The sequence below is a fragment of the Myotis lucifugus genome, unplaced genomic scaffold (genome assembly GCF_000147115.1).
Source record: "Myotis lucifugus unplaced genomic scaffold, Myoluc2.0 scaffold_295, whole genome shotgun sequence".
In the NCBI taxonomy this organism is placed as follows: domain Eukaryota; kingdom Metazoa; phylum Chordata; class Mammalia; order Chiroptera; family Vespertilionidae; genus Myotis; species Myotis lucifugus.
Genome location: NW_005871343.1, coordinates 1,175,547 through 1,201,363, shown reverse-complemented (window position 1 = coordinate 1,201,363; position 25,817 = coordinate 1,175,547). Strand labels below are relative to the sequence as shown.

The 25,817-nt window shown below is 39.3% G+C and overlaps 1 protein-coding gene across 4 annotated transcripts in view; it reads right to left on the bottom strand.

Moving 5' to 3' along the window:
• KIF27 (kinesin family member 27) overlaps positions 1 to 25,817 on the bottom strand; it is a 68,738-nt gene that overhangs the window by 23,604 nt on the left and 19,317 nt on the right. For 2 of the 4 annotated variants that reach the window (XM_023763633.1, XM_006100013.3), the window contains exons 5-10: positions 19,528 to 19,731; positions 11,845 to 12,014; positions 11,253 to 11,356; positions 9,908 to 10,063; positions 7,113 to 7,318; positions 4,725 to 4,922 (exon numbers count right to left, since the gene is read on the bottom strand). In XM_023763633.1, the coding sequence (XP_023619401.1) occupies positions 4,725 to 4,922; positions 7,113 to 7,318; positions 9,908 to 10,063; positions 11,253 to 11,356; positions 11,845 to 12,014; positions 19,528 to 19,731 (1,038 nt within the window). The remainder of the gene's footprint in view (positions 1 to 4,724; positions 4,923 to 7,112; positions 7,319 to 9,907; positions 10,064 to 11,252; positions 11,357 to 11,844; positions 12,015 to 19,527; positions 19,732 to 25,817) is intronic. The other 2 variants (XM_023763632.1, XM_023763634.1) reach the window with 2 other exon arrangements.

Genomic DNA, 25,817 nt, shown 5'->3' with positions numbered 1-25,817 from the left:
ATACATTGGATTCCATCTTAGGGAGAGAAGCACAGGGTGGAAGAGGCTAAGAGTCTAAATATTCATATTCAAGAGAGCTGAGAATTATTTAAAGGAAATGTTTAAATTCAAAGAAAAGGTTTAAACAGACTGGACATTTGGTTAATTCTCATGTTTCCAGCAATTATCATGACATGGACTGGGCAGGGGCAGGGGGTGTCATAAAGAACACAAGTCTGCTATAAACTAAGTAAATGTTCTCTGCATTATGAGTGAATTATACTTACTACCCATCAATTTTTCATGCTTCCCTAGATCTAGTTCATAGTTATAGTTTGACTCCTATCATAGTCACAGTAACTTCAGGATCCTTAAGTAAAGGCACCTTATACTTGGAGCTAACTACTATTTCTGTCCTTCCATATACACTTTAAAAGAATACTGTAGTAGGTCCAATTCCTTCTGCATGTCGCAATAGACATGACTGCCTTTATTTTATATTGTAATCCCTGTTATAATATTAAAATAACTGTCTGCCAGGCACTGTGCTAGCCTTTTTATATCTATTTAAGTACACTCCTTAATCCTCAGAATAATCCTATTGCCAAGGATTGTTATAAACTACATTTTATAGATGAGGAAAATGGTGCTTAAAGGAGTAAAAAGCCCAAGATCACACTATGGGCCCACAATTCCAGGAGTTCCCATATCTTTTCTTTATAGCTCATCCATGGACTTCAGTTAAGAACTGCTGCAGAAGTCATGCAGGAGGCAGCTGATCGATGCTTCTCTCTCATCGATGTTTCTTTCTTTTTTTAAATATATTTCTTTATTGATTTTAGAGAGGAAGGGAGAAGGAGAGATAGAAACATCAATGATGAGAGAGAATCATTGATCGGCTGCCTCCTGCACACCCCCCACTGGGGATTGAGCCCGCAATCCAGGCATGTGCCCTTGGCCAGAATCGAACCCGGGACCCCCCCAGTCTGCAGGCTGATGCTCTATCCACTGAGCCAAGCGGCTAGGGCATCTCATTGATGTTTCTAACTATCTATTCTTCTCCCTTTCTCTCTGTAAAAAATCAATAAAATATATATTTTTAAAAAAGATTATTAAGGAAGATCATAAATTTATCTATAGGATAACCTAATGAAGCTATCAATTGTCAGATATGAAGCTAGGGCTCAAAGAGCAAATCTGGGATCACGGATTAAATCTGGGAGTTGTCAGAGTTTAACTGCAGCGATGGAAAAAATTAGGTCACCCAGGATAGAATATAGAAGATGAGGGCACATGCTAGAGCCTTGAAGAATTCCCATATGTAAAGAACTGATAGTGTAGGATGAGCTAGTCAAGATAGACAATAAGCAATCAATCAGAAAGAGAAAAAACAAGGAGAGAATAATTTCACAAAGGCAAAGAGGGAAATATTTCAAGATGGAGGGAGTAGTGAACTGTGCTAGATGCAAGTGAGGTGGTGTTACCCTTTGTACGCCGTAAGTGTCTATAGATTCAAGCAAGATAAAGGCGTCGTTGGATGTGTGGCAGTTAACTGGTTAAGACAAGGACTTTAGAAACAAAGAGAACTAGTAAACTGAGAGCTTTGAACTGGATGGTAGAGCTGGGAGCCAAAAGCCAGACTAGAGAGGATAAGAGAATGAATGGAAGCAGAGAAAACAGAAACAGATACAGTAAACTTTTCCAACAAGTTTGGTTATAAAGAAAAAGAGAGTAGTATAAGACAGAAGGATAATTTTAGGATGAATAAAATCTAAGGTATTTAAAGAAGGATTCTAGAAGAAAAGGAAAAGTTGGAAATATAGAAGAATTAAATATGTTAAAGCACATAAGTGCTTAGCATAGATTAACTGAGGATACTCAATAAATGTTAACTACTGCCATAATAATAATTACCATTATGGTTAAGAATGAGTAACTCAAAGAAATTAAGAAAATTCCATTTATAATATCATCTAAAAGAATAAATATCTGGGAATAAATTTAACCAGGGAAATAAAAAACTACTACACTGAAAATTATAAAACCTTGCTGAAAGAAATTAAAGACCTAAATAAATGCTCATGGATAGGAAGACATTATATTGTCATATTAATACTACACTAAGAGATCTACAGATTCAAAGCAATCCATATCAAAATTCCAATGGCTTTTTTGCAGAAATGGAAAAGTTGATCCTTAAATTCATACTGAATTGCAAGAGGCCTCAAATAGCAAAAACAATGTTGAAAAGAAAGAATAAAGAAAAGAACTTACTACCCAATTTCAAAATACTGCAAAGCCACAGTAATCTGGCATAAGGACAGATATATACATATATATATATATATATATATATAAATATATATATATATATATATCCAAACAGAATAGAATTGAGAGTTTAGAAATAAATCCATAAATTTATAGCCAATTGATTTTTGACCAGGGTATAAAGTCCATTCAATGGGGCAAGAACAGTCTCTTCAACAGATGGTTCTAGGACAATTGGATTTCCACATGCAAAAGAGTAAAGTTGGACCTCTATTTCACACCATATACAAAAATTAACTAAATATAGATCAACGACCTATTAAATATAAGAGCTAAAGCCATAAAATTATTTTAAAAACCCACAGGGGTAAGTCTTCACGATCTTAGATTTGGCAATGGATTGTTAGATATGACACCAAAAGTACAAGTTACAAAAGAAAAAATAAATTGGATTTCATAAAAATTAAAAACGTTGCTGCATTAATGAGTATTACCAAGAAAGTTTAAAGACAACCTACAGAATGGGATAAAATATTGGAAGTCATATATCTGATAGAGTTTAATGTCTAGACTATATAAAGAACTCCTACAACTCAACAACAAAAGATAAACAATCCAATTAAAAAGTAGACAAAGTCTCCTCCATCACCATTTATTTCCCCTTTACCTTTTCCTACCTCCCTTTACCCCCTTCCCTTCTTGTAATCACCATGCTGTTGTCTGTGTCTGAGGAGTTGTTGTTTTGTTTTTTGTTTTTGGGGGTTTTTTTGCTTAATCCCTTCACCCTTTCACCCTAATTTTATTAACCAATGTCACCCCAATAAATTCAATTAAAAATTAAAATAAAAACCGGTTGGAATAGGAACCAAAAAAAGTAGACAAAGAACCTGAATAGACATTTCTCCAAAGAAGATATACAAATGGCCAATAAGCACATGAAAAAATGCTAAACATCATTAGTCATTTGGGAAGTGCAAATAAAAACCACAATGAAATATCACTTCACACATACTTGGATGTCTACAACAAACACACACACACAGAAAACAACAAGTGTTAGTGAAGATGTGGAGAAATTAGAACCTTTGTACATTCTGGCAAGAATGTAAACTAATGCTGCCTCTATTGAAAACAGTTAGTGCTTCCTCAAAAAATGTAAATATGGAATTAACATATGACACTGCAATTCTACTCTTAGGTATTTCACTTCCAAAGAAATTGAAAGCAGGGACTTAATTACTTATATGCCAGTGTTTATCGCAGCATTACTCACAATAGCCAAAGGTGAAAACAACCCAACGTCTAACAACAAATGAATGGAAAAATAAAATGTGGTATATGCATACAATGGAATATTACTCAGCCTTAAAAAGGAATGAGGTTCTGATATATGCTACAATGTGGATAAACCTTGAAAATATGCTAAAAGTTTTGGAAATAGATGGTGATGGTTGCACAACATTGTGAATATAATTAATGCCACTGAACTGTACAATTAAACATGATTAAAATGATATATCTTTTACCACAACTTATAAAATTAATTGTAATATACCAAGTCCTTTTAAACTGTCTACTTTAAATGGGTGAATTGTATGGTATGTGAAGTATATCTCAATAAAAAAAGTCAGTAGCTTGGCTTAAATGCTTTTTAAGTTCACTTCCATCACTAAATTCTATTATTTTTTTAAGGTCTGAGAATGGATTATATTCCAAAATTAAATATCTAGGAAATCTCCAATTATGTTATAAGCTTTGGGTTTGGCTTAACATTTCAAGAGAAGAGACTACTATGTAGTGCTAGGTAAGTGTTTGTTATTGTTATTATGATGGTGATCATCCTCCTCTTTCTTTGAAAGAGTCCTGTGAGGTAAGTATGATTAAGGCTATTATCGATATGAATAAACAGACTCAGAGAGGGTAAGTGATTTTCTCAATAAATGATCCAGCTAGGAACTGAGAGAGCTGGGATTTAAACCTATGCTAGCCTGGCTCCAGAGCCCAGGCTGACACTACACCACTAGTTCCTCCCCATCCCAATCCACTCTATAGAACTGCTGGACGTAGTACAGGTTTGATCACTCTTCTGCTACTATGAGTGGAATGGTACCATTTTACCTTGTACTTTTTCCCATGCCACCACATGGACAATGCATTTCAAAGCACTTTGAAAATGGAAAATCCTATTCAAATGTCAGATGTTATTTAGAAAGTTGGCTTTTTATGTTTTTGACAGTCGCAACTACAGTTAAGAAACTGTATCACTGAACTTTCTTTTGTGAAGTCAAAGCCTTCAAGACAGTACTCAGAATTCAATAAATAGGCTTTACTATGTAGATGAACAAAGCTTTAAAGAGAATGAGGACAGCAGCCAAGGAGAGGCCAAGATGAGATACCTCACAAGTAAAATCAAGACCTTGGCTTCCTCAGCTCTGAGCCATTTCATATTTAGCAGGAAAGTATGACAATATTACTTTGATTTTTTGTTGATCCCGCTGAATTTCTGTATCCAGTTGCTTCCTTTTTTCATTTTCTTCTCGAAGTCTCTTTTGCAGCTGTACCTTTTGATATTTCATGTGATCTATACTCTGCTCTAATTCATTAGCACGTTTCTCATTTTGGATTGAAAGTGATGCCAACTTCTTACTATTTTGTTGCTTCTTCTGTAAGACCTAGGATCATATGGAATATTTCAAAATGAAAAATTACATCTCTCATGAACTTCAAATAAACTTAAAACTTTTCATTCAATGGCAAGGATAGGCATTTTGCCTAGATATTTTTTTTTTATAAATTCACTATTGTTTTTTACATTTTTACTTTTACAATTTGGAAACCACCATAATTTTCACTAGCTATACATAAAGGATGATGAGACTTCCTGGTGCCCACACCCAAACAAAACAAAATTAATCTCTTTGCTTTTTATTAATGAGTACTAGAGGCCTGATGCACAAAATTCGTGCACAGGGGGTGGGGAGGGGAGGGGTCCCTCAGCCCGGACTGCACCCTCTCCAATCTGGGATCCCTCTCACAATCTGGAACCACTGGCTCCTAACTGTTCACCTGCGTGCCTGCCTGATGCCCCTAACTGCTCCCCTGCTGGCCTGATGGTCCTAACTGCCTAACTGCTCCACCCTGCCGGCCTGATCCCCCCAAGTGCCCTCCCCTGCTGGCCTGATCACCCCAACTGCCTAACTGCTCTCCCCTGCAAGCCTGATCCCCCTAACTGCCTATCTACGCTCCCCTCCTTGCCTGATCTCCCTAACTGCCTATCTGTTCTCCCCTCCTGGCTTGATCCCCTTAACTGCCTATCTGCTCTCCCTTCCACTCCACATGCAGACGTGCTGAGAACCCCGGCGCAGGCTTGCTGAGAGCTCTCCTCCGCGGCCCCGCCCCCATCTGATTGGTTGTTATGTGATGGTGTCCCAGACAATTTGCATATTCATCTATTATTAGTATAGGTTGTAATTTAAAAATATTACATGTACATGGAAAAATTAAAATAATACAAAACTGAACTTATATTTAATTTTGAGAGTAATTGCAAAACTGCAGCAAAATGATGCTACTAGCATTTTAATGTCTTTTCCACATCACTATAAGTACTGAAAATCTTATTTAAAAGTGAGATAGGGCCCAGCCGGTGTTGCTCAGTGGTTGAGCATCAACCTATGCACCAAGAGGTTATTGGTTCAATTCCCAGTCAAGCCACATGCCCAGGTTGTGGGCTTGATCCCCCGTAGGGGGCGTGCAGGAGGCAACCAGTCGGTGTTTCTCTCTCACAGTAATGTTTCTCTCGCTCTCACTTCCTCTAAGACATTTTTTTAAAACATTTTTTTAAGTGAGAAAGGATATCACTATCTTTTGCATTTATTCCACAGATGCTTAAAAGTGTACCAGTTAGCATCAAAATATTAATGCAGCATATAGCTATATATATATTTAATAACAAAGAATATAAATTTCAGGGTTTTTAATTTAAAAATTTTTTTATGAATTGAAATAACTTCATTATACAAAAACAAAACAAAAAAGTAGCATTTCAATATTTAAAATGGAATGTTAGAATACTGAAAGATGGTATTGTCATAACTATGTGACCCTGAAATAGTTATTTCACCTTTCTAAATCTCAGATTGATCATTTATAAAAGAGGGTAAAAAATACCCATTTCAATGGATTAAATCATGATTAAGTAATACATACAAAACACCCAGTATGTATATGGCACCTTGTAGACACTTAACAACTGGTAACTATCATGCTCCTCCTAACCCCCTCCACCATCCTCATCATCTTCCTCATCCCCTCCTCCAATAGTTGTGCATAGATATATCAAAGGCACAGAAATTTTAAAAACTGCATGTCCTTCCAAAAATGACATTATTTCCATGGTTATCTTTATTTCTTACCTTATGGTTTTTTAGAAAAGATTAAAATAATGTACTTCTTGAATGCAGAAATATATTACCCAGATCAAAATTATGTAAACCTACCAGCACTCTGGAAAAGCTGCATTCCAGTTTTCTTGCTGGTAAAAACTGAGTCCTAGCCCTAACCAGTTTGGCTCAGTAGATAGAGCGTCGGCCTGTGGACTGAAGGGTCTCAGGTTTGATTCTGGTCAAGGGCATGTACCTTGGTTGCGGGCACATCCCCAGTAGGAGGTGTGCAGGAGGCTGCTGATTGATGTTTCTCTCTCATCGATGTTTCTGACTATCTCTCTCCCTTCCTCTCTGTAAAAAATCAATAAAATATATATTTTTTTAAAAACTGAGTCCTATTTCTTTCCTAACTAGGTACAAGAATCCTCAAAAGCAGAAAGCTTTAAATAGGTTTTCTCAATTACATTTTAAAATTACCTGGATTTTCAGCTTTGCGGCATCCATCTTTTTACGGAACTCCCTCTGTAATTTTACTTTCAAAGCAACATCAGACAGATCTTTGTTTTCCAGTTCCTGTAGCTGCTTTTCTGTCTCAATTAATTCCACTTTTGCCTGTTCTGCTTCGTGGGCAAGTTTTGTTACTTTCAGAGAATACTGTTTGCTTACAGTCTTGGCATCATTACCTTCACCAAAATAATAATAATTATTATATATTTTTTTAAAAAACTAAGTAAAACATCAAAAACATAAAAATGCTCTATTCTTTTTTTTTTTTTAATCCTCACCCAAGGATATTTTTTCCATTGCTTTTTAGAGAGAGTGGAACGGAGAGGGAGGGACAGAGAGAAACACTGGTGTGAGAGACACACATTGATTGGTAGCCTCCCACATACTCCCACCAGGGCCCAGGGAGCCTGCAACAGAGGTATGTGCCCTTGACCAGAATCTAACTTGGGACCCTTCAGTCCCAACACTCTATCCGCTGGCCAAACCAGGTGGGGCAAAAAAAGCTCTACTCTCAAAATGCCAGCTGTCAGGGCACATGCCCGACTTGCGGGCTCGACCCCCTGTGTGAGGCATGCGGGAGGCAGCCAATCAATGATCCTCTCTCATCATTGATGTTTCTATCACTCAATGCTTTTCTTATGAATATTTAGAACACAGAGAAAAACAGAGTAAGGTATTTCTATATCTCTTTTCATTCTAAGCTCAGCTACTAAACCTAAAAACTTGGTTTTGAATAGTCAACTGTCTCTAAACTAGATTAGCAAACTCATGGCAGTGGGAAATAAGAGCCCAGAGGTCATGGCATGAATAACTGCCAGGGAGAGTTTCACACACTATTATACTGAAAATCTCTTAAGGAGTTCTTGAACTAAATGCACTGGCTCTGCAACTCTGTGATAATCTGACTAACTTTAAAATACATACGACTACTATATTTTAACTAAGGCCCCATAGAGTGTTCAACACACCTTATTTTATGAACTAAGAAAAAAGGTACAGTGCCAATGAACCAATGACATGATAATATGTTAAGATGCCAATGATTATAACATACATCCTGATTTTAGAGATATTAAAGTGTGAAAAATGTGTATTAGAATTGATGAAATACAGTAGAGTCACTGTTATTGTTGTCTGAAGTAGTTGCTATTCAGGAGAAATCTTCATTGAGGCACCTTTGAAAAGTAAGCACACACTGACCCTCTTGCTAGTCACCATCTCTGAGGGTCCTTTGGAAAGCTCCAAACTGTCCGTGGTTATAATGAGTAAGAAGAGAACCTTCTCTGTGTAAGTTCAGGTATCCTCTATATCAGTGGTTCTCAACCTTCCTAATGCAGCGACCCTTTAATACAGCTCCTCATGTTGTGGTGACCCCCAACCATAAAATTATTTTTGTTGCTACTTCATAACTGTAATTTTTCTACTGTTATGAATCGTAATGTAAATATCTGATATGCAGGATGTATTTTCATTGTTACAAATTGAACATAATTAAAGCATAGTGATTAATCACAAAAACAATTGTAATTATGTGTTTTCCGATGGTCTTAGGCGACCCCCGTGAAAGGGTCGTTCGACCCCCAAAGGGGTCGCAACCCACAGGTTGAGAACCGCTGCTCTATATGAAGGCATCCAGGATGGGATACCCCATGGTGGGATAACCAGAAGGGTAAATATCCTCAACTTCCACAGGCAGTACCCTGAAATCTTGGGGACGGAGAAGCTATTTAAACCCCTAAATCAGTTCTTGGATACTCCTAAGAGAGTTCTACTGGCAGTGATCCTGCCTGTGAGGAAGGAAGATGGTCAAACTCAATTAGACATTGGGAGACTGGAGCTGGGGTGATGCACAGCACACAGGTCGCTAGGAATAAGGAAGGAAATGCTTTGGGACAGGAGCAGGGTGAGGCGGTTTAGAAAGGAGGACCGTCAGCCAGAAAGCAAGTTTGCAGGAAAGAGGGGAAAGTAGGAAAACAGGAAGAGGAGTTGGGACCCATCATAATTCATGTAGTTTGGGTGTGACTATAGCCTGGGGCTTAAAGAAAAGAAGGATAATATTTCCTTCAGTTCCCCTAAATGTGACCGGAGTTGTTTTTCATTGGAATTGGGGAAAAGAAACGCTAGTGTCTCTTATTCCTCTAATTCTTAACTGAATTTCAAAGTAGTCAAGGCTCATACCTTGAGTATATTTGGGGGAGGGGAGGGTGCAAAAAGCCTAATGTAGGTGAGGATAAGGAGAAGGTGTGGCACATACATCCAACCTGGCAGAAATTTGAGACTAAAAGTAAGAAGTAAAAGCTTGGCTCGCTCAAGAGAAAAGCTTTCAAGAATAACTCCTTATATCTTTAGAGAAATAATAATTAACTACAGTGAAAATATTAAGTTTATGATTACTGTTAAAAATGAAATATCCAAAAATAATTTAAAATAAAGTTATTAAAACGAGTTAGAAAAACATCCCAAACATATTTCCAAATGCCTAGTATAATGTTTTTTTGAAAGTGGCCAAAAAGTTAAGTGCCACAGAGTTTCAACACAGCACAGAAAGCACACCGGTTAGAAAAATTCATAGATGAATCCCAATATAACAAAGTTCTTTTAATAACTAACCTCCACATATTGGCTTTCAAACACACCTTGTTATACCAAATGCCAAGCTACAGTGAAGTGTCCTGAGCATCAAAAACTAAAGTAAATGTTACACATCAGAAACAATTTTAGAAGCTTTTCTTTCTTGTATTAGCTGGTTCATAGGCTACTATTACCTGTTTTCATTAATTCTTTAATCAGATCTTCCTTCATATTGATGTTAATTGTAAGTTCTCTTATTTTTTGTTTAGCTTCAGTAAGTATGAGTTCTGAATGCCTTAATTTTTGCAAATTCAACTCTTGACTCTCCTGAAGACATTCAATCTTTAAATCTTTAAAATAAGAGAAACAAAATTAGAAAATAAAACTATCTGCTTATAAAATATTCAACAGAAATGGAACTAAAAAAGAAAAGTGAACACGGAAGGTGTCTAGAGGTAGCAGAGGAAGGGACAGAAACAGGTAAGGAAAACAAGGAAAAATACCCGGGAATTGGGACTTTAGTTTTCTAGCTTACAGTAAGTCTTTATATGCTTCAGTCATATCCCATAGGTTCTGATACAGTTTTTCATTGCCCTTAGATATTCTGCAATTTGAGTTTTTACTTGAGTTATTTAAGAAAGGTATAAAATCTCCAGGTGGGTATAGGGTTGAATTTTTCCTATTATTTTAGTCTTCTAGTAATAAAAGAATCTAGTCCACACCAGATTATTAGAGTGTGGGCCAGCACTGTTTTGTTCTTACTTACACTGGAACAACTATGTCACCATTTAAGATAAGTTCAGCGTATCTTTCTTTTTAAAAAAAATATATTTTATTGATTTTCCACAGAGAGGAAGGGAGTATCTTTCTTTTTAAAAAAAAATATATTTTATTGATTTTCCACAGAGAGGAAGGGAGAGAGCCACCACTGGGGATGTGCCCGCAACCAAGGTACATGCCCTTGACCGGAATCGAACCCGGGACCCTTGAGTCCGCAGGTATCCACTGAGCCAAACCGGCCAGGGCTCAGCTTATCTTTCTTTTCACAGGGAGACTTCCTCAGTGAAGGAGCTAGTGCACTGATTTACATTCTGGCATAAGTTTCTTTCCTGGTTGTAGATCAGTAACAAACAGTTCAAGAGTGGCAATTTCACTAGTACTTATCTATATTACTTACACATTTTTTAACTTATTTAAGTTTTATTTGTGACATATAGGTAAGTTTTTGTTAAATATTATATGCATAGCCTCTTTAAAAAGACTATTTTCATAGTATAGGGCTTATTTATCATGTTATTTATATTCTCTATACTCTTACTTTTTGTGCTTTAACCACTCATAGGCCAATATAAACTAGTTAAAATTTCCTACTATAGTTTTTGAAGTAGAGCACAGAACATACAAAGTTCTACCAATGAGAAAAACACTCCTACCAAGTTCCCATCATTGAGAATTCCTAGATGCTTCTTAAATTATTGACTGAAGAAAAAGAGAAGTGTCTTATAAACACTAGATATAAATTACTTAAAATCTGTGTACCTTCATTCCCCAAACTTGACTTTTGTGTTTGATCATGAATATCATTCAATTCAACAAGAGAACAAACAGAGTCTGGCTTCTGAATCCATGAGTGATTTCTATGTCTAAAAAAACAAAGATCAGGATCAAAGGTAACTTGTCTGTTAGTGTTTGCTAATCTGCCCTCAAATTAGTTTCCCCCAAAAGTGACTATAATGTTAAAAGAATTATTAATTATATAAAATAAACAGAATTTTACTAATATTCCCATCCATGTTGGGCCTAGTGGGAAATTCATTATATTTGTTGCCACTGTAGCAGCAGAATCAGGAAATTCAAAAACATTCTCCCTGAAAATTAATATCCAATAAATATATAAGCTCTAAAAGCAAAATTATTTTTCAATTTAAGACTGATGACTGTGTTCAAACACTGGTTTCATAATGCATTAGTTGACAGCACATTTATCAAAAACTACCTACTGTTATTTCAATAGAAAAGATACATTTTAATAAAAAACCCTCCATTTGTATATATTTATTGCATCATAAAATTATAATATGTTTATTAAACCAGTATATATTTAACATACCTAATTTCAGATTTCACATACCTAATTTCAGATTTCTCTTGGCCTTCTGATTCTTCATCATCACTGTTATCAGAAAATTGGCAGTGGAGGACTTCATCTTGTTCTTCTATGTGACCCAGCAGGATTTGACTTCGTGTTCGAAATCCAGCAACTACTCGATCCAGAGAGTACATAGAAGGACTTGTGTAGACCTTACAAGTAATTTCCCCCACCCAACAACAAAAAATGATTTTTTAAATGTCTATTTTTATCTTATTACTCAAAATGTCTTAAGAGGTTATTAAATAAGTACTCTTAAAATATCCAATTGCTGAAAATATGCATTGCCCCCCAAAAAATATCAACTTTCATTTCACAATACTATTGTGCTTCATGAACACATACTTCTTTCAGAATCTATATAGCTCTTCCTCTTCTAAAAAGTTCTATCTTTAACTACAGCTTCATGGAAAATACTATTCTTTTTAATACTATTTGGACTCATTTTTATGAAAGCAAAGACTAAAAAATCACAGCATAGGAACTCCCCAATGAGTGCAAAGCCCATACATAGTGCAATAGGAGGCAACTGTTTTACACCCCATCAACCTTCCCAGTTCTGAACACTTGGAAAATTATGGTGTTGTTCAGGGTCTGCATCCCCCTCCAATCCAAATCCACCAAATGAAGAAATCCAGAGCCATCGCCACTCCACTGCTAAGTCAACATGTTCTCAATTTGGAAATCCAAATGTATTTATTCACACTTTACATGTGGTGGTTAGGCATAGCTGAGTTAGTACTCTAAGTGACATATTTACTATGTCTCATAGAATAATTAAATGCTCATGAGCTAACCTGAGAACTTTCTATATTATAACATGCTTCTATTGACAATGAACCTTAACTTCTCAAAAAAATGAGCTTGGAAAATAACAACAATGAATTAGAAATTGCCTTTATACTTTTATTCTAGTTTCTGTTACCAAATATTTATTTTCACCACCTCTTTGTAACCAAATCTCAGAGTAATTTCTCAAAAAAGGTTAATAATAAAACCATACAGGATACATGCAATTTATTAATATAAATTATTATAAGTATTATAACATGAGGCTGTCAGTCAAGATGGCAGCAACACTCACCTCCTCCCACAATCACATCAAAATTACAATTAAACTACAGAACTAAATTAAAGAAGCTACATCAAGACTGCTAGAAGGGGTGGAGATGCATAATGGGCTGGTCCCATATCCATGTATGGTAGATCAAAATTGGGAGGGATATCTTGCCTGTAGAGGTCTCCCCTAAGGAGCAAGGGCTCCCAGTCCTCCCATCCTAGGGTTCCATTCCAGGAAGAGAAGTCCCCATAGCTTCCAGCTATAAAAACCAGCAGGTATTGAGGCTAAGTGAGATGAAGGGCTACTGGAGTCCCAAGCAGTTCCTCTTAAATAGACCACACAAAGATTCACTCATACTTATTCCCTCTGAGCTCAAGCCCTACGGCAGCAGCTTGAAAGACACCAGAGATGTTACAGAAAGGAACTGAATTGTCCAGCATCAGGGTAAGATCTGCAAGGCAGCTTTTCCCAGACAGAGGTGCTGCCAGAAGCCACTGCTCTTTTGATAAGCCCCTTCCCCTGCAGAGCCCACAGTTGGGTGACATATCTGAGACTCCATCAACCTGGCTCACACTGTTTGCCCCACCTTGGTGATTCTCTGAGGACATGCCCACCCAATTTTCAGACCCACCCAAGCTGTTCCCAGTGGCTTTTCCATACAAATGGTCTGTCTTGGCTCATGTTTCAGATTTTCCTAAAATCTCTCAAACAAGCAGCATCTGGCCTCAACAAGCCCCATACCTCTCACTGGTTCCAGGCATGGCACTAGCAGCAGCTGGCCTTGGTTCACACCATGGCCTTGCCTGGGCAACTCCAAGTCCAGCACAAGTAGCAGCCATTGGCAGAACACTTTGTAGCCAATGCCGAATGGTCCCCAGCAGAACACAGGCAGCAGCTGACCTTGGCCTGCACTTCCCAGAGTCCCCAGAGCCAGCACTCCCAGTGGACAGCTTCAGACCACATTGAAGCACAACCACCCAACCACCTCCATAAGCAACACACTCAAGGGACAGACTCAGCAGACACCAGAGACTTGCTGAAATAAGTTGTGCTCTATGGGGTGAGCCCCTGCACAGCTAATCCTCCACTGTGGTCAGAGGTCAGTGGTCACAGCCAGTCTTTGCAGCTCTTTGGCCTGGGGATAAATCCCTCCTAGTGATATACCAACAGCAATCAAGGCTCAACTACAAGAGGATATACACAGCCAATATGGGGGAGTGCACCTCAAGTGCCCAGCTTGAGTGATCAGGGAGGTTGTGCCATAGCACACCTAGTATATTAGGCCACTCTACCAAGCTTGGGAGGTATAGCAGCTCTACCTAATATATAGAAATGCAGGGAGACTGCCAAAATGAGGAGACAAAGAAACATGTCCCAAATGAAAGAAGAGAACAAAACTCCAGAAAAAGAACTAAACAAAATGGAGACAAACAACCTACTAGCTGCAGAGTACAAAACACTGGTTATAAGGATATTCAATTAACTTAGCAGAGAGTAGATGAACTTAGTGAGAACTTCAGCAAAGATATAGGAAACATAAAGTAGAATAAGAAACCATAAAAAAGAACCAGTCAGAAATGAAGAATATATTACAGGGAATCAACAGTGGAGTAGATGAAGCAGAGGATCAAATCAGAGATTTGGAAGATAAGAAAGCAGAAAACACCCAAGCAGAACAGCAAAAAGAAAAAAAGAATCCAAAAAACGAGGATAGTCTAAGGAGCCTCTAGGACAACTTCAAGTACTAGTATACCAACACTCACATCATTGGGGTGACAGAAGGAGAACAGTGTGTGCAAGGAATTGAAAGCCTATGTAAAAAAAATAATGAAGGAAAAAAGACATACAAGTCCAGAAAACACAGAGAGCCCCAAACAAGATGAACCCAAAGAGGCCTACACCAATCCTATATAATAAAGCGGTAATATGCAAATTGACCATCACACCCTCACACAAGATGGCCGCCCCATGTGATCACAAGATGGCCACCACAAGATGGCCGGCAGGGGAGGACAGTTGTGGGTGATCAGGCAAGCGGGGGAGGGCAGTTGGAGATGAACAGGCAAGCAGGAGGGGCAGTTGGGGGTGATCGTGCCAGCAGGGGAGCAGTTAGGCATTGATTAGGCAGGCAGGGGAGTGGTTAGGGAGTGATTAGGCAGGCAGGCAGGCAAGCAGTTAGGAACCAGCAGTCCCAGATTGTGAGAGGGATGTCTGACTGCCAGTTTAGGTCCGATCCCACAGGGGTCTCAGATTAGAGAGGGTGCAGGCTGGGCTGAGGGACAACCCCCACCTGTGCACAAATTTCGTGCACCAGGCCTCTAGTATACATTATAATTAAAATGCAAAATGTTAAATACAAGAGAAAAATATTAAAAGCAGCAAGAGCCGAAACCGGTTTGGCTCAGTGGATAGAGCGTCGGCCTGTGGACTCAAGGGTCCCGGGTTCGATTCCGGTCAAGGGCATGTACCTGGGTTGCAGGCACATCCCCAGTAGGAGATGTGCAGGAGGCAGCTGATCGATGTTTCTCTCTCATCGATGTTTCTGACTATCTCTCTCCCTTCCTCTCTGTAAAAAATCAATAAAATATATTTATTTAAAATAAATAAATAAATAAATAGCCGAAGCCTGTTTGGCTCAGTGGATAGAGCGTCGGCCTGCGGACTGAAAGGTCCCAGGTTCGATTCCGGTCAAGGGCATGTACCTGGGTTGCGGGCACATCCCCAGTGGGGGATGTGCAGGAGGCAGCTGATCGATGTTTCTCTCTCATCGATGTTTCTAACTCTCTATCTCTCCTCCCTTCCTCTCTGTAAAAAATCAATAAAATATATTTAAAAAAATAAATAAATAAATAAATAAATAAAATAAAAGCAGCAAGAGAAAAGCTGTTAGTTACCTTCAAGGGAGCTCCCATAAGACTGTCAGTTGATATCTCAAAAAAAACTTTGTAGGCCAGAAGGGATTGGCAAGAAATATTCAAAGTGATAAAAAGCAAGGACCTACAGCCGTAACCGGTTTGGCTCAGTGGATAGAGCGTCGGCCTGTGGACTGAATGGTCCCGGGTTCGATTCCGGTCAAGGGCATGTACCTTGGTTGTGGGCACATCTCCAGTAGGGAGTGTGCAGGAGGCACCTGATCGATGTTTCTCTCTCATCGATGTTTCTAACTCTCTATCTCTCTCCCTTCCTCTCTGTAAAAAATATTTTAAAAATAAAAATAAAATAAAATAAAATAAAATAAAAAAAGCAAGGACCTACAACCAAAATTAGTCTACCCAGCAAAGCTATCATTTAGAATCAAAGGACAGATAGAACTTTCCAGACAAGGAAAAACTAAAGGAGATCACCACCACCAAACCAATATAATATGAAATGTTAAAGGGTCTTCTTTAAGAGGAAGGAGAAAAAAAGATTAAAACAAAAAACAGCAAAGCACAGGCTCCTAGTCCTGGAGTAAAAGCCATATTGCTACCTGCTTTATTCTCTTTTCCTGAGCCCATAACATCTATCAACTTCCCTAGGGAATTTAGAAACTTTAAACTTTTTAGGTTAAAAAGATAATGTGCCTCGAACATTGTTAAATAACACTATAATGTGAACATTGTTAGTTGGGCTCTCAAGAACAGGCACTGCCCTGAAGGACCTTTGATATAACAGAGAGACCTTAAGGCCGATCAGAAGGAAAATCATTCCTAAGAATTAGCTCATTTTGGGAAAGAAAGGCCTACAAAGCTGGTGACATGAGAGATTATATCATAGTAAGACTGAAAAGGGGTTATGCACAGAAATTTTGTGACTCAAAAAAGTGTAATTTAGCCCTAACTGGTTTGGCTCAGTGGATAGAGCGTCGGCCTGCGGACTGAAAGGTCCCAGGTTCGATTCCAGTCAAGGGCATGTACCTTGGTTGCGGGCACATCCCCAGTAGGAGGTGTGCAGGAGGCAGCTGATCGATGTTTCTCTCTCATCAATGTTTCTAACTCTCTATCTCTCTCCCTTCCTCTCTGTAAAAAAGCAATAAAATATTTTTTTAAAAAATGTAATTTGGCCTGGCTGTGTAGCTCAGTTGGTTAGAGCATCATCCTGATATACCAAGGTTATGGTTCTGTCCCTGGTCAAGAAACATACAAGAATCAACCAATGATGCATAAATAAGTGGAACAACAAACTGATATTTCTTTCTCTCTCTCCCTTCTCTCTCTCTCTAAAATCAATAAAATAATAAGTTGTTAAATGTAATGCCTTCTCGGGAAAAAAAAGATTTTACAATTTTACAAGTATTCTACTTTTGTGAATCTGGATATTCCAGAAGGTTTTTAAATATATCTCTTAAGGATATTTCAGTTGGTTTTCTTAGTATACAATTATGTCAATAATCAATAAATTATGGTAGGTTTTCATCCGCATTGGCGGTATTATACTAAACCTAAATAATGACCGGGACCGCCTTTGTAATTTTTTTCTTTCCAAAGTGCCTTTTTAGTATGTACAGCATTGGCTTTTGCTTTTAATTATATCATATTTCAATGTTTAAAAAGTTAGAAATCTCTATTATATTTTAGGTTTAAATCAAGATTCAATTTTGTATTTCACCAGATCAACTTTTGGTATCTACTGAGACAAATGAGTTTTTCTTCTTTTTTTCATATTAAGTTAGTACATAATATTAGTACTTTTTCTTTTATTTACCTGTATACTATTTGTAAAGATATGTGTACCCCTAGCCTGATTGGTGTGGCTCAATGGTTGAGCATCAACCCATGAACCAAGAGGTCACTGGTTTAATTCCCAATCAGGGCACATGCAGAAGGCAGCCAATCAATGTCACTCTCTCATTGATGTTTCTACCTCTATATCCCTCTCTCTTCTTCTCTCTCTAAAATCCATAAAAATATATTTTAAAAATAAATAAAATACAGAGACCAAGAGAGGGAGAGAATAAGTATGTGCAACTTTTGTAATTAAAAAAAACACCCAAATGTTATTTTTTTAAAAATAAAAAAATGGAACCGGAAATACTTTCACATAACTAGCCAATATAAAAAACAGAAAATAAAATATAGATGACTTGATATGTAAGTATTAAACTGAAAATACAGACAACATGAATTATGTGAAGAATTTATCTTTCTTCCTAAATGTTCTATAAAAAGGTACCATATATTCAACCATAAGAAAAATGTCAATGATCCTACAAAGTAAAACTGAAATTAATAATAACAATGATTTCATTTTTTAATTCAATCACTCAAGATTGAAAACCACAGAGAATAACATCTGTCTTTCTTAATCACTCTGAGGTACTGAATCTGGACCATAGTAAAGGCACTCCATGGACATCTATTGAGGACACAATGTACTAGGCAATTTCAGAGTCATCATCTCATTTAAATCCTCCACACACACCCATGTTTCCCCCATTCTGACATATAAGGAACCTGGGGCTCCCACAGGTTTAGTCATATGCAGGCCTATGCAATAGAGCTAGTGTTCACCCCAAGCCTGCCTGATTGCAAAGTCTATGACACCTAGCATATTTCTTATCCCTTTGACTATAACCATCACATAGATCTCAAACAAATCATCTCCATAAAATTAACAGAAGCCAAATTCATGAGTCTGCTAGTCTTTTCCATGTAGAGATAACTTGATGATTTTTTTTTTAAACATATTTTATTGATTTTTTACAGAGAATAAGGGAGAGGGATAGAGAGTTAGAAACATCAATGAGAGAAATTGATCAGCTGCCTCCTGCACGCCCTCCACGGGGGATGTGCCCGCAACCAAGGTACATGCCCCTGACCGGAACCGAACCTGGGACCCTTCAGTCCGCAGGCCGACGCTCTATCCACTGAGCCAAACCGGTTCGGCAACTTGATGATTTTTTAAGAGAAATGTGTGTGCATATATTTACTACACACATATTCATAAGTAAATAAAAAACCAAAAGTTCAGCCCAGCTGATGTTGCTCTGTGGTTGAGCATTGACCTATGAACCAGGAGGTCACAGTTTGGTTCCCGATCAAGGCATATGCCCAGGTTGTGGGCTTGATCCCCAGTAGGAGGCAGCCAATCAGTGATTTTCTCTCATCATTGATGTTTTTATCTGTCTCTACCTCTCTCTTCCTCTCTGAAATTAAAAAATATGTATATTAAAAGAAAAGTTGATACAGATCTTTATACAATCTTGAAGTGTCAGCTTGGCAAGACTGAGTAATACATAAATGTCATTTGGAAAATAGTAAGACAAACCAAGTAAGTAAAAATAAATACCCTCCAACCTCATCTCAACTTGGTGTGGTTAAAAGAAAGAAAAAAATTCATGAAGATATCAGACTTATTAATCATGACTAAAACTATGATGGCAAAGGATAGCTTTTTCTCCTTGATGAATGTAGATATTACCTTCAACTATTCCTTCTAAATATAACTATATATTCTATTTGTTTTTTTTATTAAAAAGCATTACATGATTAAAAGAGAATACACAAAAGTCCATAAAATCAAACAGAAACCAAACTATGTGCTGAGACTGTACAAATATACTGTGATATTTCATTACATATAATATTTTAAGATCTTAAAATCTGAGATTAATGTTTTGACTTTACCTTCCTGGCATCTGATCTTTCTGGGATATAAATATAACGTCCCAAACGAGCATCAAACGGTACAGTATATGGTCTCTTTTCTGGTATCCTGGCATCTGGCCCATCTCCACAAATTTCCTTAGCTGAAGAAGTCATTGACAGGTTAAGTTTTGTTGGTTCTCCACTCAGTTGATCCAGAAGTTGTTGTTCTATTATTTTTTCATTCTTTGTAGAAGATGAGAATTTAAAAAATAGAAATCCAGAGAGATGAGACTTTTAAAAATAGAGATCCTCAGTATGTGTATAAATAATGATAAAAAATGAATTGTACATTGACCAAAATCACAACTACAAATCACAATTACCTTAACAGTACAGTAAAACCTCATTTATTCAAAGACTAGCCTCTGGTGTTCACAAGGATCAAGTACTGTTCTGATTGGTAAACACTTTTGAATAGTAAGCAGCAACAAACACAGCAGAGAGTTAAATACTCAAAAAAAAAAAAAAGGCCCTATACACTGTGTTTGGTTGGTTTGGCAACCAGAACCACTCTGATTAGCTGATCTTTATAAAAATGTGGGCTTTCTGAGTGAAATCAAGAAGTAACAAGAGACAAGAAAGTTGAAAAAAGCTGCAAATAGCAGAGGTGGCAGCAAAAGAGACAGCAGGTGCAGTGAAGTGAAAGCCTTTACTCAGTGGGGGGAAAAGCCAAAGCACAAAGAGATAAAGGTAGACAAACAATAGTTATTCACACTTGGGTACATAGTAGACTTTTCTCAAAAATGAAAACCATCATTTTCAAGGGTAACAAATAACAGTATTTGTTATAAATTCTAAAACTTGGGTTTCATGCAAAAATTAGAATTTTGGAAAACACTTCTGCTACTGTGAGCATGAGGACAGCTTCTAATACTTAAAGACTGTTGAGATCAGTGGTGATAGTAATGAATGTGATTTTTTGATATTGTATAATGAAATGTGTCAACATCTGGAAGGTCTGCATAACTTAGTAAATAAATATTTTCCAAATGACCAATGCATGATGATTCAAAATCAGATGTGGATAAAAGATCCATTCAAAGTATAAGATAGGAAGGGACCAATGACTTTTAATGTATAGATCTTTTTTTTTTCTTTATTGATTAAGGTATTACATATGTGTCCTTATCCCCACACTGCCTCCCTGCACTCCCCCCACACACTTATGCCCTCACCCCCCTGGTGTCTGTGTCCATTGGTTAGGCTTATATGAATGTACACAAGTCCTTTGGTTGATCTCTCCCCTTTACCTCCACCCTCTCCTACCTTCCCTCTGAGGTTTGAGCATCTGATCAATGCTTCCCTGTCTCTGGATCTGTTTTTGTTCATCAGTTTATGTTGTTCATTATATTCCACAAATGAGTGAGATCATGTGATATTTATCTTTCTCTGACTGGCTTATTTTGCTTAGCATAATGCTCTCCAGGACCATCCATGCTGATGCAAATGGTAGGAGTTCCTACCTTTTTACAGCAGTGTAGTATTCCATTGTGTAGATGTACCATAGTTTTTAATCCACTCATCTGTTGATGAGCACTTAGGCTGTTTCCAAATCTTAGCTATTGTAAATTGTGCGGCTATGAACATAGGGGTGCATATCTCCTTTCTGATTGGTGTTTCTAGTTTCTTGGGATATATTCCTAGAAGTGGGATCACTGGGTCAAATGGGAGTTCCATTTTTAGTTTTTTGAGGAAACTCCATACTGTTCTCCACAGTGGCTGCACCAGTCTGCATTCTCACCAACAGCGCACAAAGGTTCCTTTTTCTCCGCATCCTTACCAGCACTTGTCGTTTGTTGATGATAGCCATTCTGACAGGTGTGAAAAGGTATTGCATTGTCATTTTGCTTTGCATCTCTCTGATGATTAGTGACTTTGAGCATGTTTTCATATGTCTCTTGGCCTTCCTTCTGTCTTCTTTCAAAAAAGTATTTAGGTCCATTGCCCATTTTCTGATTGGGTTGTCTTCCTTTTGTTAAGTTGTATGAGTTCCCTGTAAATGTTGGAGATTAAACCCTTATCAGAGATAACATTGGCAAATATATTCTCCCATGCAGTGGGCTTTCTTGTTGTTTTGTTGATGGTTTCTTTTGCTGTGCAGAAGCTTTTTATTTTGATGTAGTCCCATTTGTTTACTTTATCTTGTTTCCATTGCCCTAGGAGCTGTATCGGTGAAGAAATTGCTTCGGCATATGTCTGAGATTTTGTTGCCTTTGGATTCCTCTAGTGTTTTTATGGTTTCCCATCTTACATTTAACTCCTTTATCCATTTTGAGTTTATTTTTGTGTATGGTATAAGTTGGTGATCTAGTTTCATTTTTTTGCATGTATCTGTCCAATTTTCCCAACACCATTTATTGAAGAAACTGTCTTGACTCCATTGTATGTTCTTGCCTCCTTTGTCAAATATTAATTGAGCATAGTGGTTTGGGTTGATTTCTGGGTTTTCTATTCTATTCCATTGATCTATATGACTGTGCTTGTGCCAGTACCAGGCAGTTTTCAGAACAGTGACTTTGTAATACAGCTTGATATCAGGTATTGAGATCCCTCCTACTTTATTCTTCTTCCTCAGGATTGCCGCAGCTATTTGGAGAAGGTCATGTTTTCTTATCCGCTCAGCCACTCTATGTCTTTTGATTGGAACATTTAGTCCGTTTACGTTTAAAGTTATTATTGATAGCCATAGCCGGTTTGGCTCAGTGGATAGAGCATCGGCCTGCGGACTGAGAGGTCCCGGGTTCGATTCCGGTCAAGGGCATGTACCTTGGTTGCAGGCACATCCCCAGTGGGAGTTGTGCAGGAGGCAGCTGATCGATGTTTCTCTCTCATTGATGTTTCTAACTCTCTATCCCTCTCCTTTCCTCTCTGTGAAAAATCAATGAAATATGTTTAAAAAAATAATAAAGTTATTATTGATAGGAACTTGTTTGTAGCTATTTTTATTTTTTGTGCCTGTGTTCCTTCTCCCCTTTTTATTTCTTCTTTCTACAGCAGTCCCTTTGGCATTTCTTGCATTGCTGGCTTCGTGGTGATAAACTCCCTTAGACTTTTTTTATCTGTGAAGCTCCTTATTTCCCCTTCAATTTTCAAAAAAATATATTTTATTGATTTTTTAACAGCGAGGAAGAGAGAGGGATAGAGTGAGAAACATTGATCAGCTGCCTCCCACACCCCCCCCACTGGGGATGTGCCCGCAACCAAGGCACATGCCCTTGACCGGAATCGAACCTGGGACCCTTCAGTCCGCAGGCCGACGCTCTATCCACTGAGCCAAACCGGTCAGAGCTCCCCTTCAATTTTGAATGCTAGCCTTGCTGGATAGAGTATTCTTAGATTCAGTCCCTTGCTTTGCATCACTTTGTATACTTCCTTTCATTCCTTTCTGGCCTGATGTGTTGAGAAATCATTTGATAATCTAATGGGAGATCCCTTGTAAGTAACTTCCTGTCTCTCTCTTGCAGCCTTTAAGGTTCTCTCTTTGTCCTTAACGTTAGCCACTGTAATTACGAAGTGCCTTGGTGTGGGTCTTTTGGGGTTCATCTTATTTGGGACTCTCTGTGCTTGTGTAATTTTTTTTCTTCCCCAAATCAGGTAAGTTTTCTGACATTATTTCTTCAAATAGGTTTTCTAACCCTTACTCCTCTTCTTGTCTTTCTGGCACCCCTATTATACGTATGTTGCTTTGTTTCATGTTGTCTCAAAGCTCCCTTAGGCTCTCCTCCTGCCTTTGGTTTTTTTCTCCAATTGCAGTTCAGATTGGGTGCGTTTTGCTTCCCTGTCTTATAATTCACTAATTCGGTCCTCCGCTTCTCCTAGTCTACTGTTGAAAGTTTCCGTGGAGGTTTTTATTGTAGCTATATCACTCTTTATTTCTTCCTGATTCTTACATAGGTTGTTGATTTTTTCATCCATCCTGTTTATGAATTGCATGACCCTTATTCTGAATTCTTTTTCTGACAAATTGCATGCCTCGGTTTTATTTAATTCCTTTTCTGGTGATTCCTCCTTTTGTTTCCTTTGGGATGTCTTTGTCTCCCCATTTTTGCTGTCTCTTTCTGGCCCTGGGCTACCTGCTTGGTGTCCAAGGGGTTGAGGCCCCTCGCAGTGCAATGGTCATGGACTCACTAGCACCAGGGACTGGGTCTCCCTTGAGTTTCACACCTTTTTTGTCTCTGCTCTGAGTTGTATCCCCTTCTCCCACAGTTCTGGTCCCTCAATTATCCGTTTCTCGGGGTTGGTGGGGGCCGGTGCACAGTACCCCTAGTGTGCAACTCTCTGTGAGAGCCCAGAGCCCTCTGGCATGCAGTACGCTGTGCTCCTCCAGCCCCTAAGGCAAGATGCTACCCTAGGTCCCTCTGGCAGTGCACTTGCAGCATTGACCTGTGACCTGTGATTTGGCACACCAGGTCACGCCACCAGCTTTGACCTGGGCTGTGGGTAGGGCATGCGGAGGTGACAGCTCTGTCTGTGCTGGGGGCGGGGTGTGCACTAGCCGAAGGCTCTGTCTGTGCTGGTGACAGAGCACCCACCGGCTCAAGGTTCTGTCTCAGCCAGATGCTAGTCCACTCTGGGCTGCAGCTCTGTCTGTGCCGGAGTGGGGTATGCCCCAGCCAAAGGGTCTGTCTGTGCTGGTGGTGGAGCTGCTCTGTCTTTGTCGGGGTGCGGGGCACTTGCCCTTGAGGTTTCCGTCTACTGACGGAGCACACTCAGTCTATGCCAGGCTGTGGGCACTTGCCCTGAAGGGCTCTTCCTATGCTAGTGGCTGGCGCACTCAGTCTGTGCCAGAGGTGGGATGCTCACCCTGCAAGGGCTCTGCTTAAGCTGGAGGCAGAGGGCAAAGCTGGTGGCGGAGTGCACTCAGGCTGTGCCAGAGGCAGGGCGCTTGCCCTTTGCAGGCTTTGCCTAAGTTGGTGGCAGAGTGCAAAGGTGGTGGCCGAGCACGCTCCATCTGTGCAAGGGGCGGGGCCCTCACCCCCTGAGAGCTCTCCCTGGGCTGGCAGCGGAGTGCGCTCTGTCTGTGTAAGGGGCTGGGCACTTGCTCTGCAAGAGCTCTGCCTAAGTTGAAAGCAGAGCGCAAAGCTGGCGGCGTTGCGCACTCAGGCTGTGCCAGAGGCAGGGGGGTGGCCCTGTGCAGGCTTTGCCTAAGTTGGCAGCGAGTGCAAAGCTGGGGGTGGAGCGTGCTCAGTCTGCACAAGGGGCGGGGCCCTCCCCCTGTGCCCTGTGAGGGCTCTAAGCTGGCGTGGAGCTCAGTGTCAGGGGAGGGGTGCTCACCTGGCTAGGGTTCCGTCTGGGCAGGGGTGTAGGACACACTGGGCTGAGGTTCTGTATTGGTATCAGGGATGGAGCGGGGAGTGGGGGCCCGTAGCTTGCACTCACAGCTTGAGGACCAGAAGCGTGGGATCCTGGGATGCTGGGTTTGGGCTCTGGTTAAGAGGCTCAGCTCCTCCGGAGGTCTGTCTGATGTGCTCCCACTGAAGTCATCTGGGACCCACGTCGCGGTACCGCGTTGCTCACTGCTTGGGCACGGTGGTGGTTCCACGTGGGTCAGAGCTGGCAAGCGGCTCCCTGGCCAGGTCCGGGGGTGCTGCCCGAGGTCAGTCCGGGTGTTGGTGGGGCAGCACTCCTGGCCTCCTTCGCTCCCCTCTACAAGATGGCGTGCTTTCCGCGCCAAAGCCAAACCGGCGTGGGGTGCCCGTGGCGTTAGCAAGGGCTACCCGTCCAGGCGAGCCCAATCTGCCAGTCCCAGGTATTCCTGAGATATCTATCTGTCCCTCACTCACCCACGCACCCACCACCCACTTCCACACACGTTCCTCTCGCTTCTTTACTCTGTCACACTCTCCCTCTCCCTGCTGTCCTGTCGGCCACCATCTTCTGAATTCTAATGTATAGATCTTAATGTAACAAAATAGTTTCAAATCCGACATTGCAAGTAATCTTTAGGAAATTTCTACTTGTTGAGTTTGAATGTGATTTCAAAGAACATCCACAATTATCTAAAAAAGGCATTAAATATTCTCTTTCTAATTAAAAATCTATATGATGCTGGATTTTCTTCATATATTTCAACTAAAACAACATATTGTGACAAACTGAATGCTGAAGCAGATATGAAAATTTACCTGTCTTCTATTAAGCCAGATATTAAAGAGATGTGCAAAAATGTAAAACAATTTCACTTATTAATTTTTTGGTTTCTGGAAATATTATTTGTTCATGAAAAATAGTCTATATATTACCATATAATTAGATTATTATTGTTATTT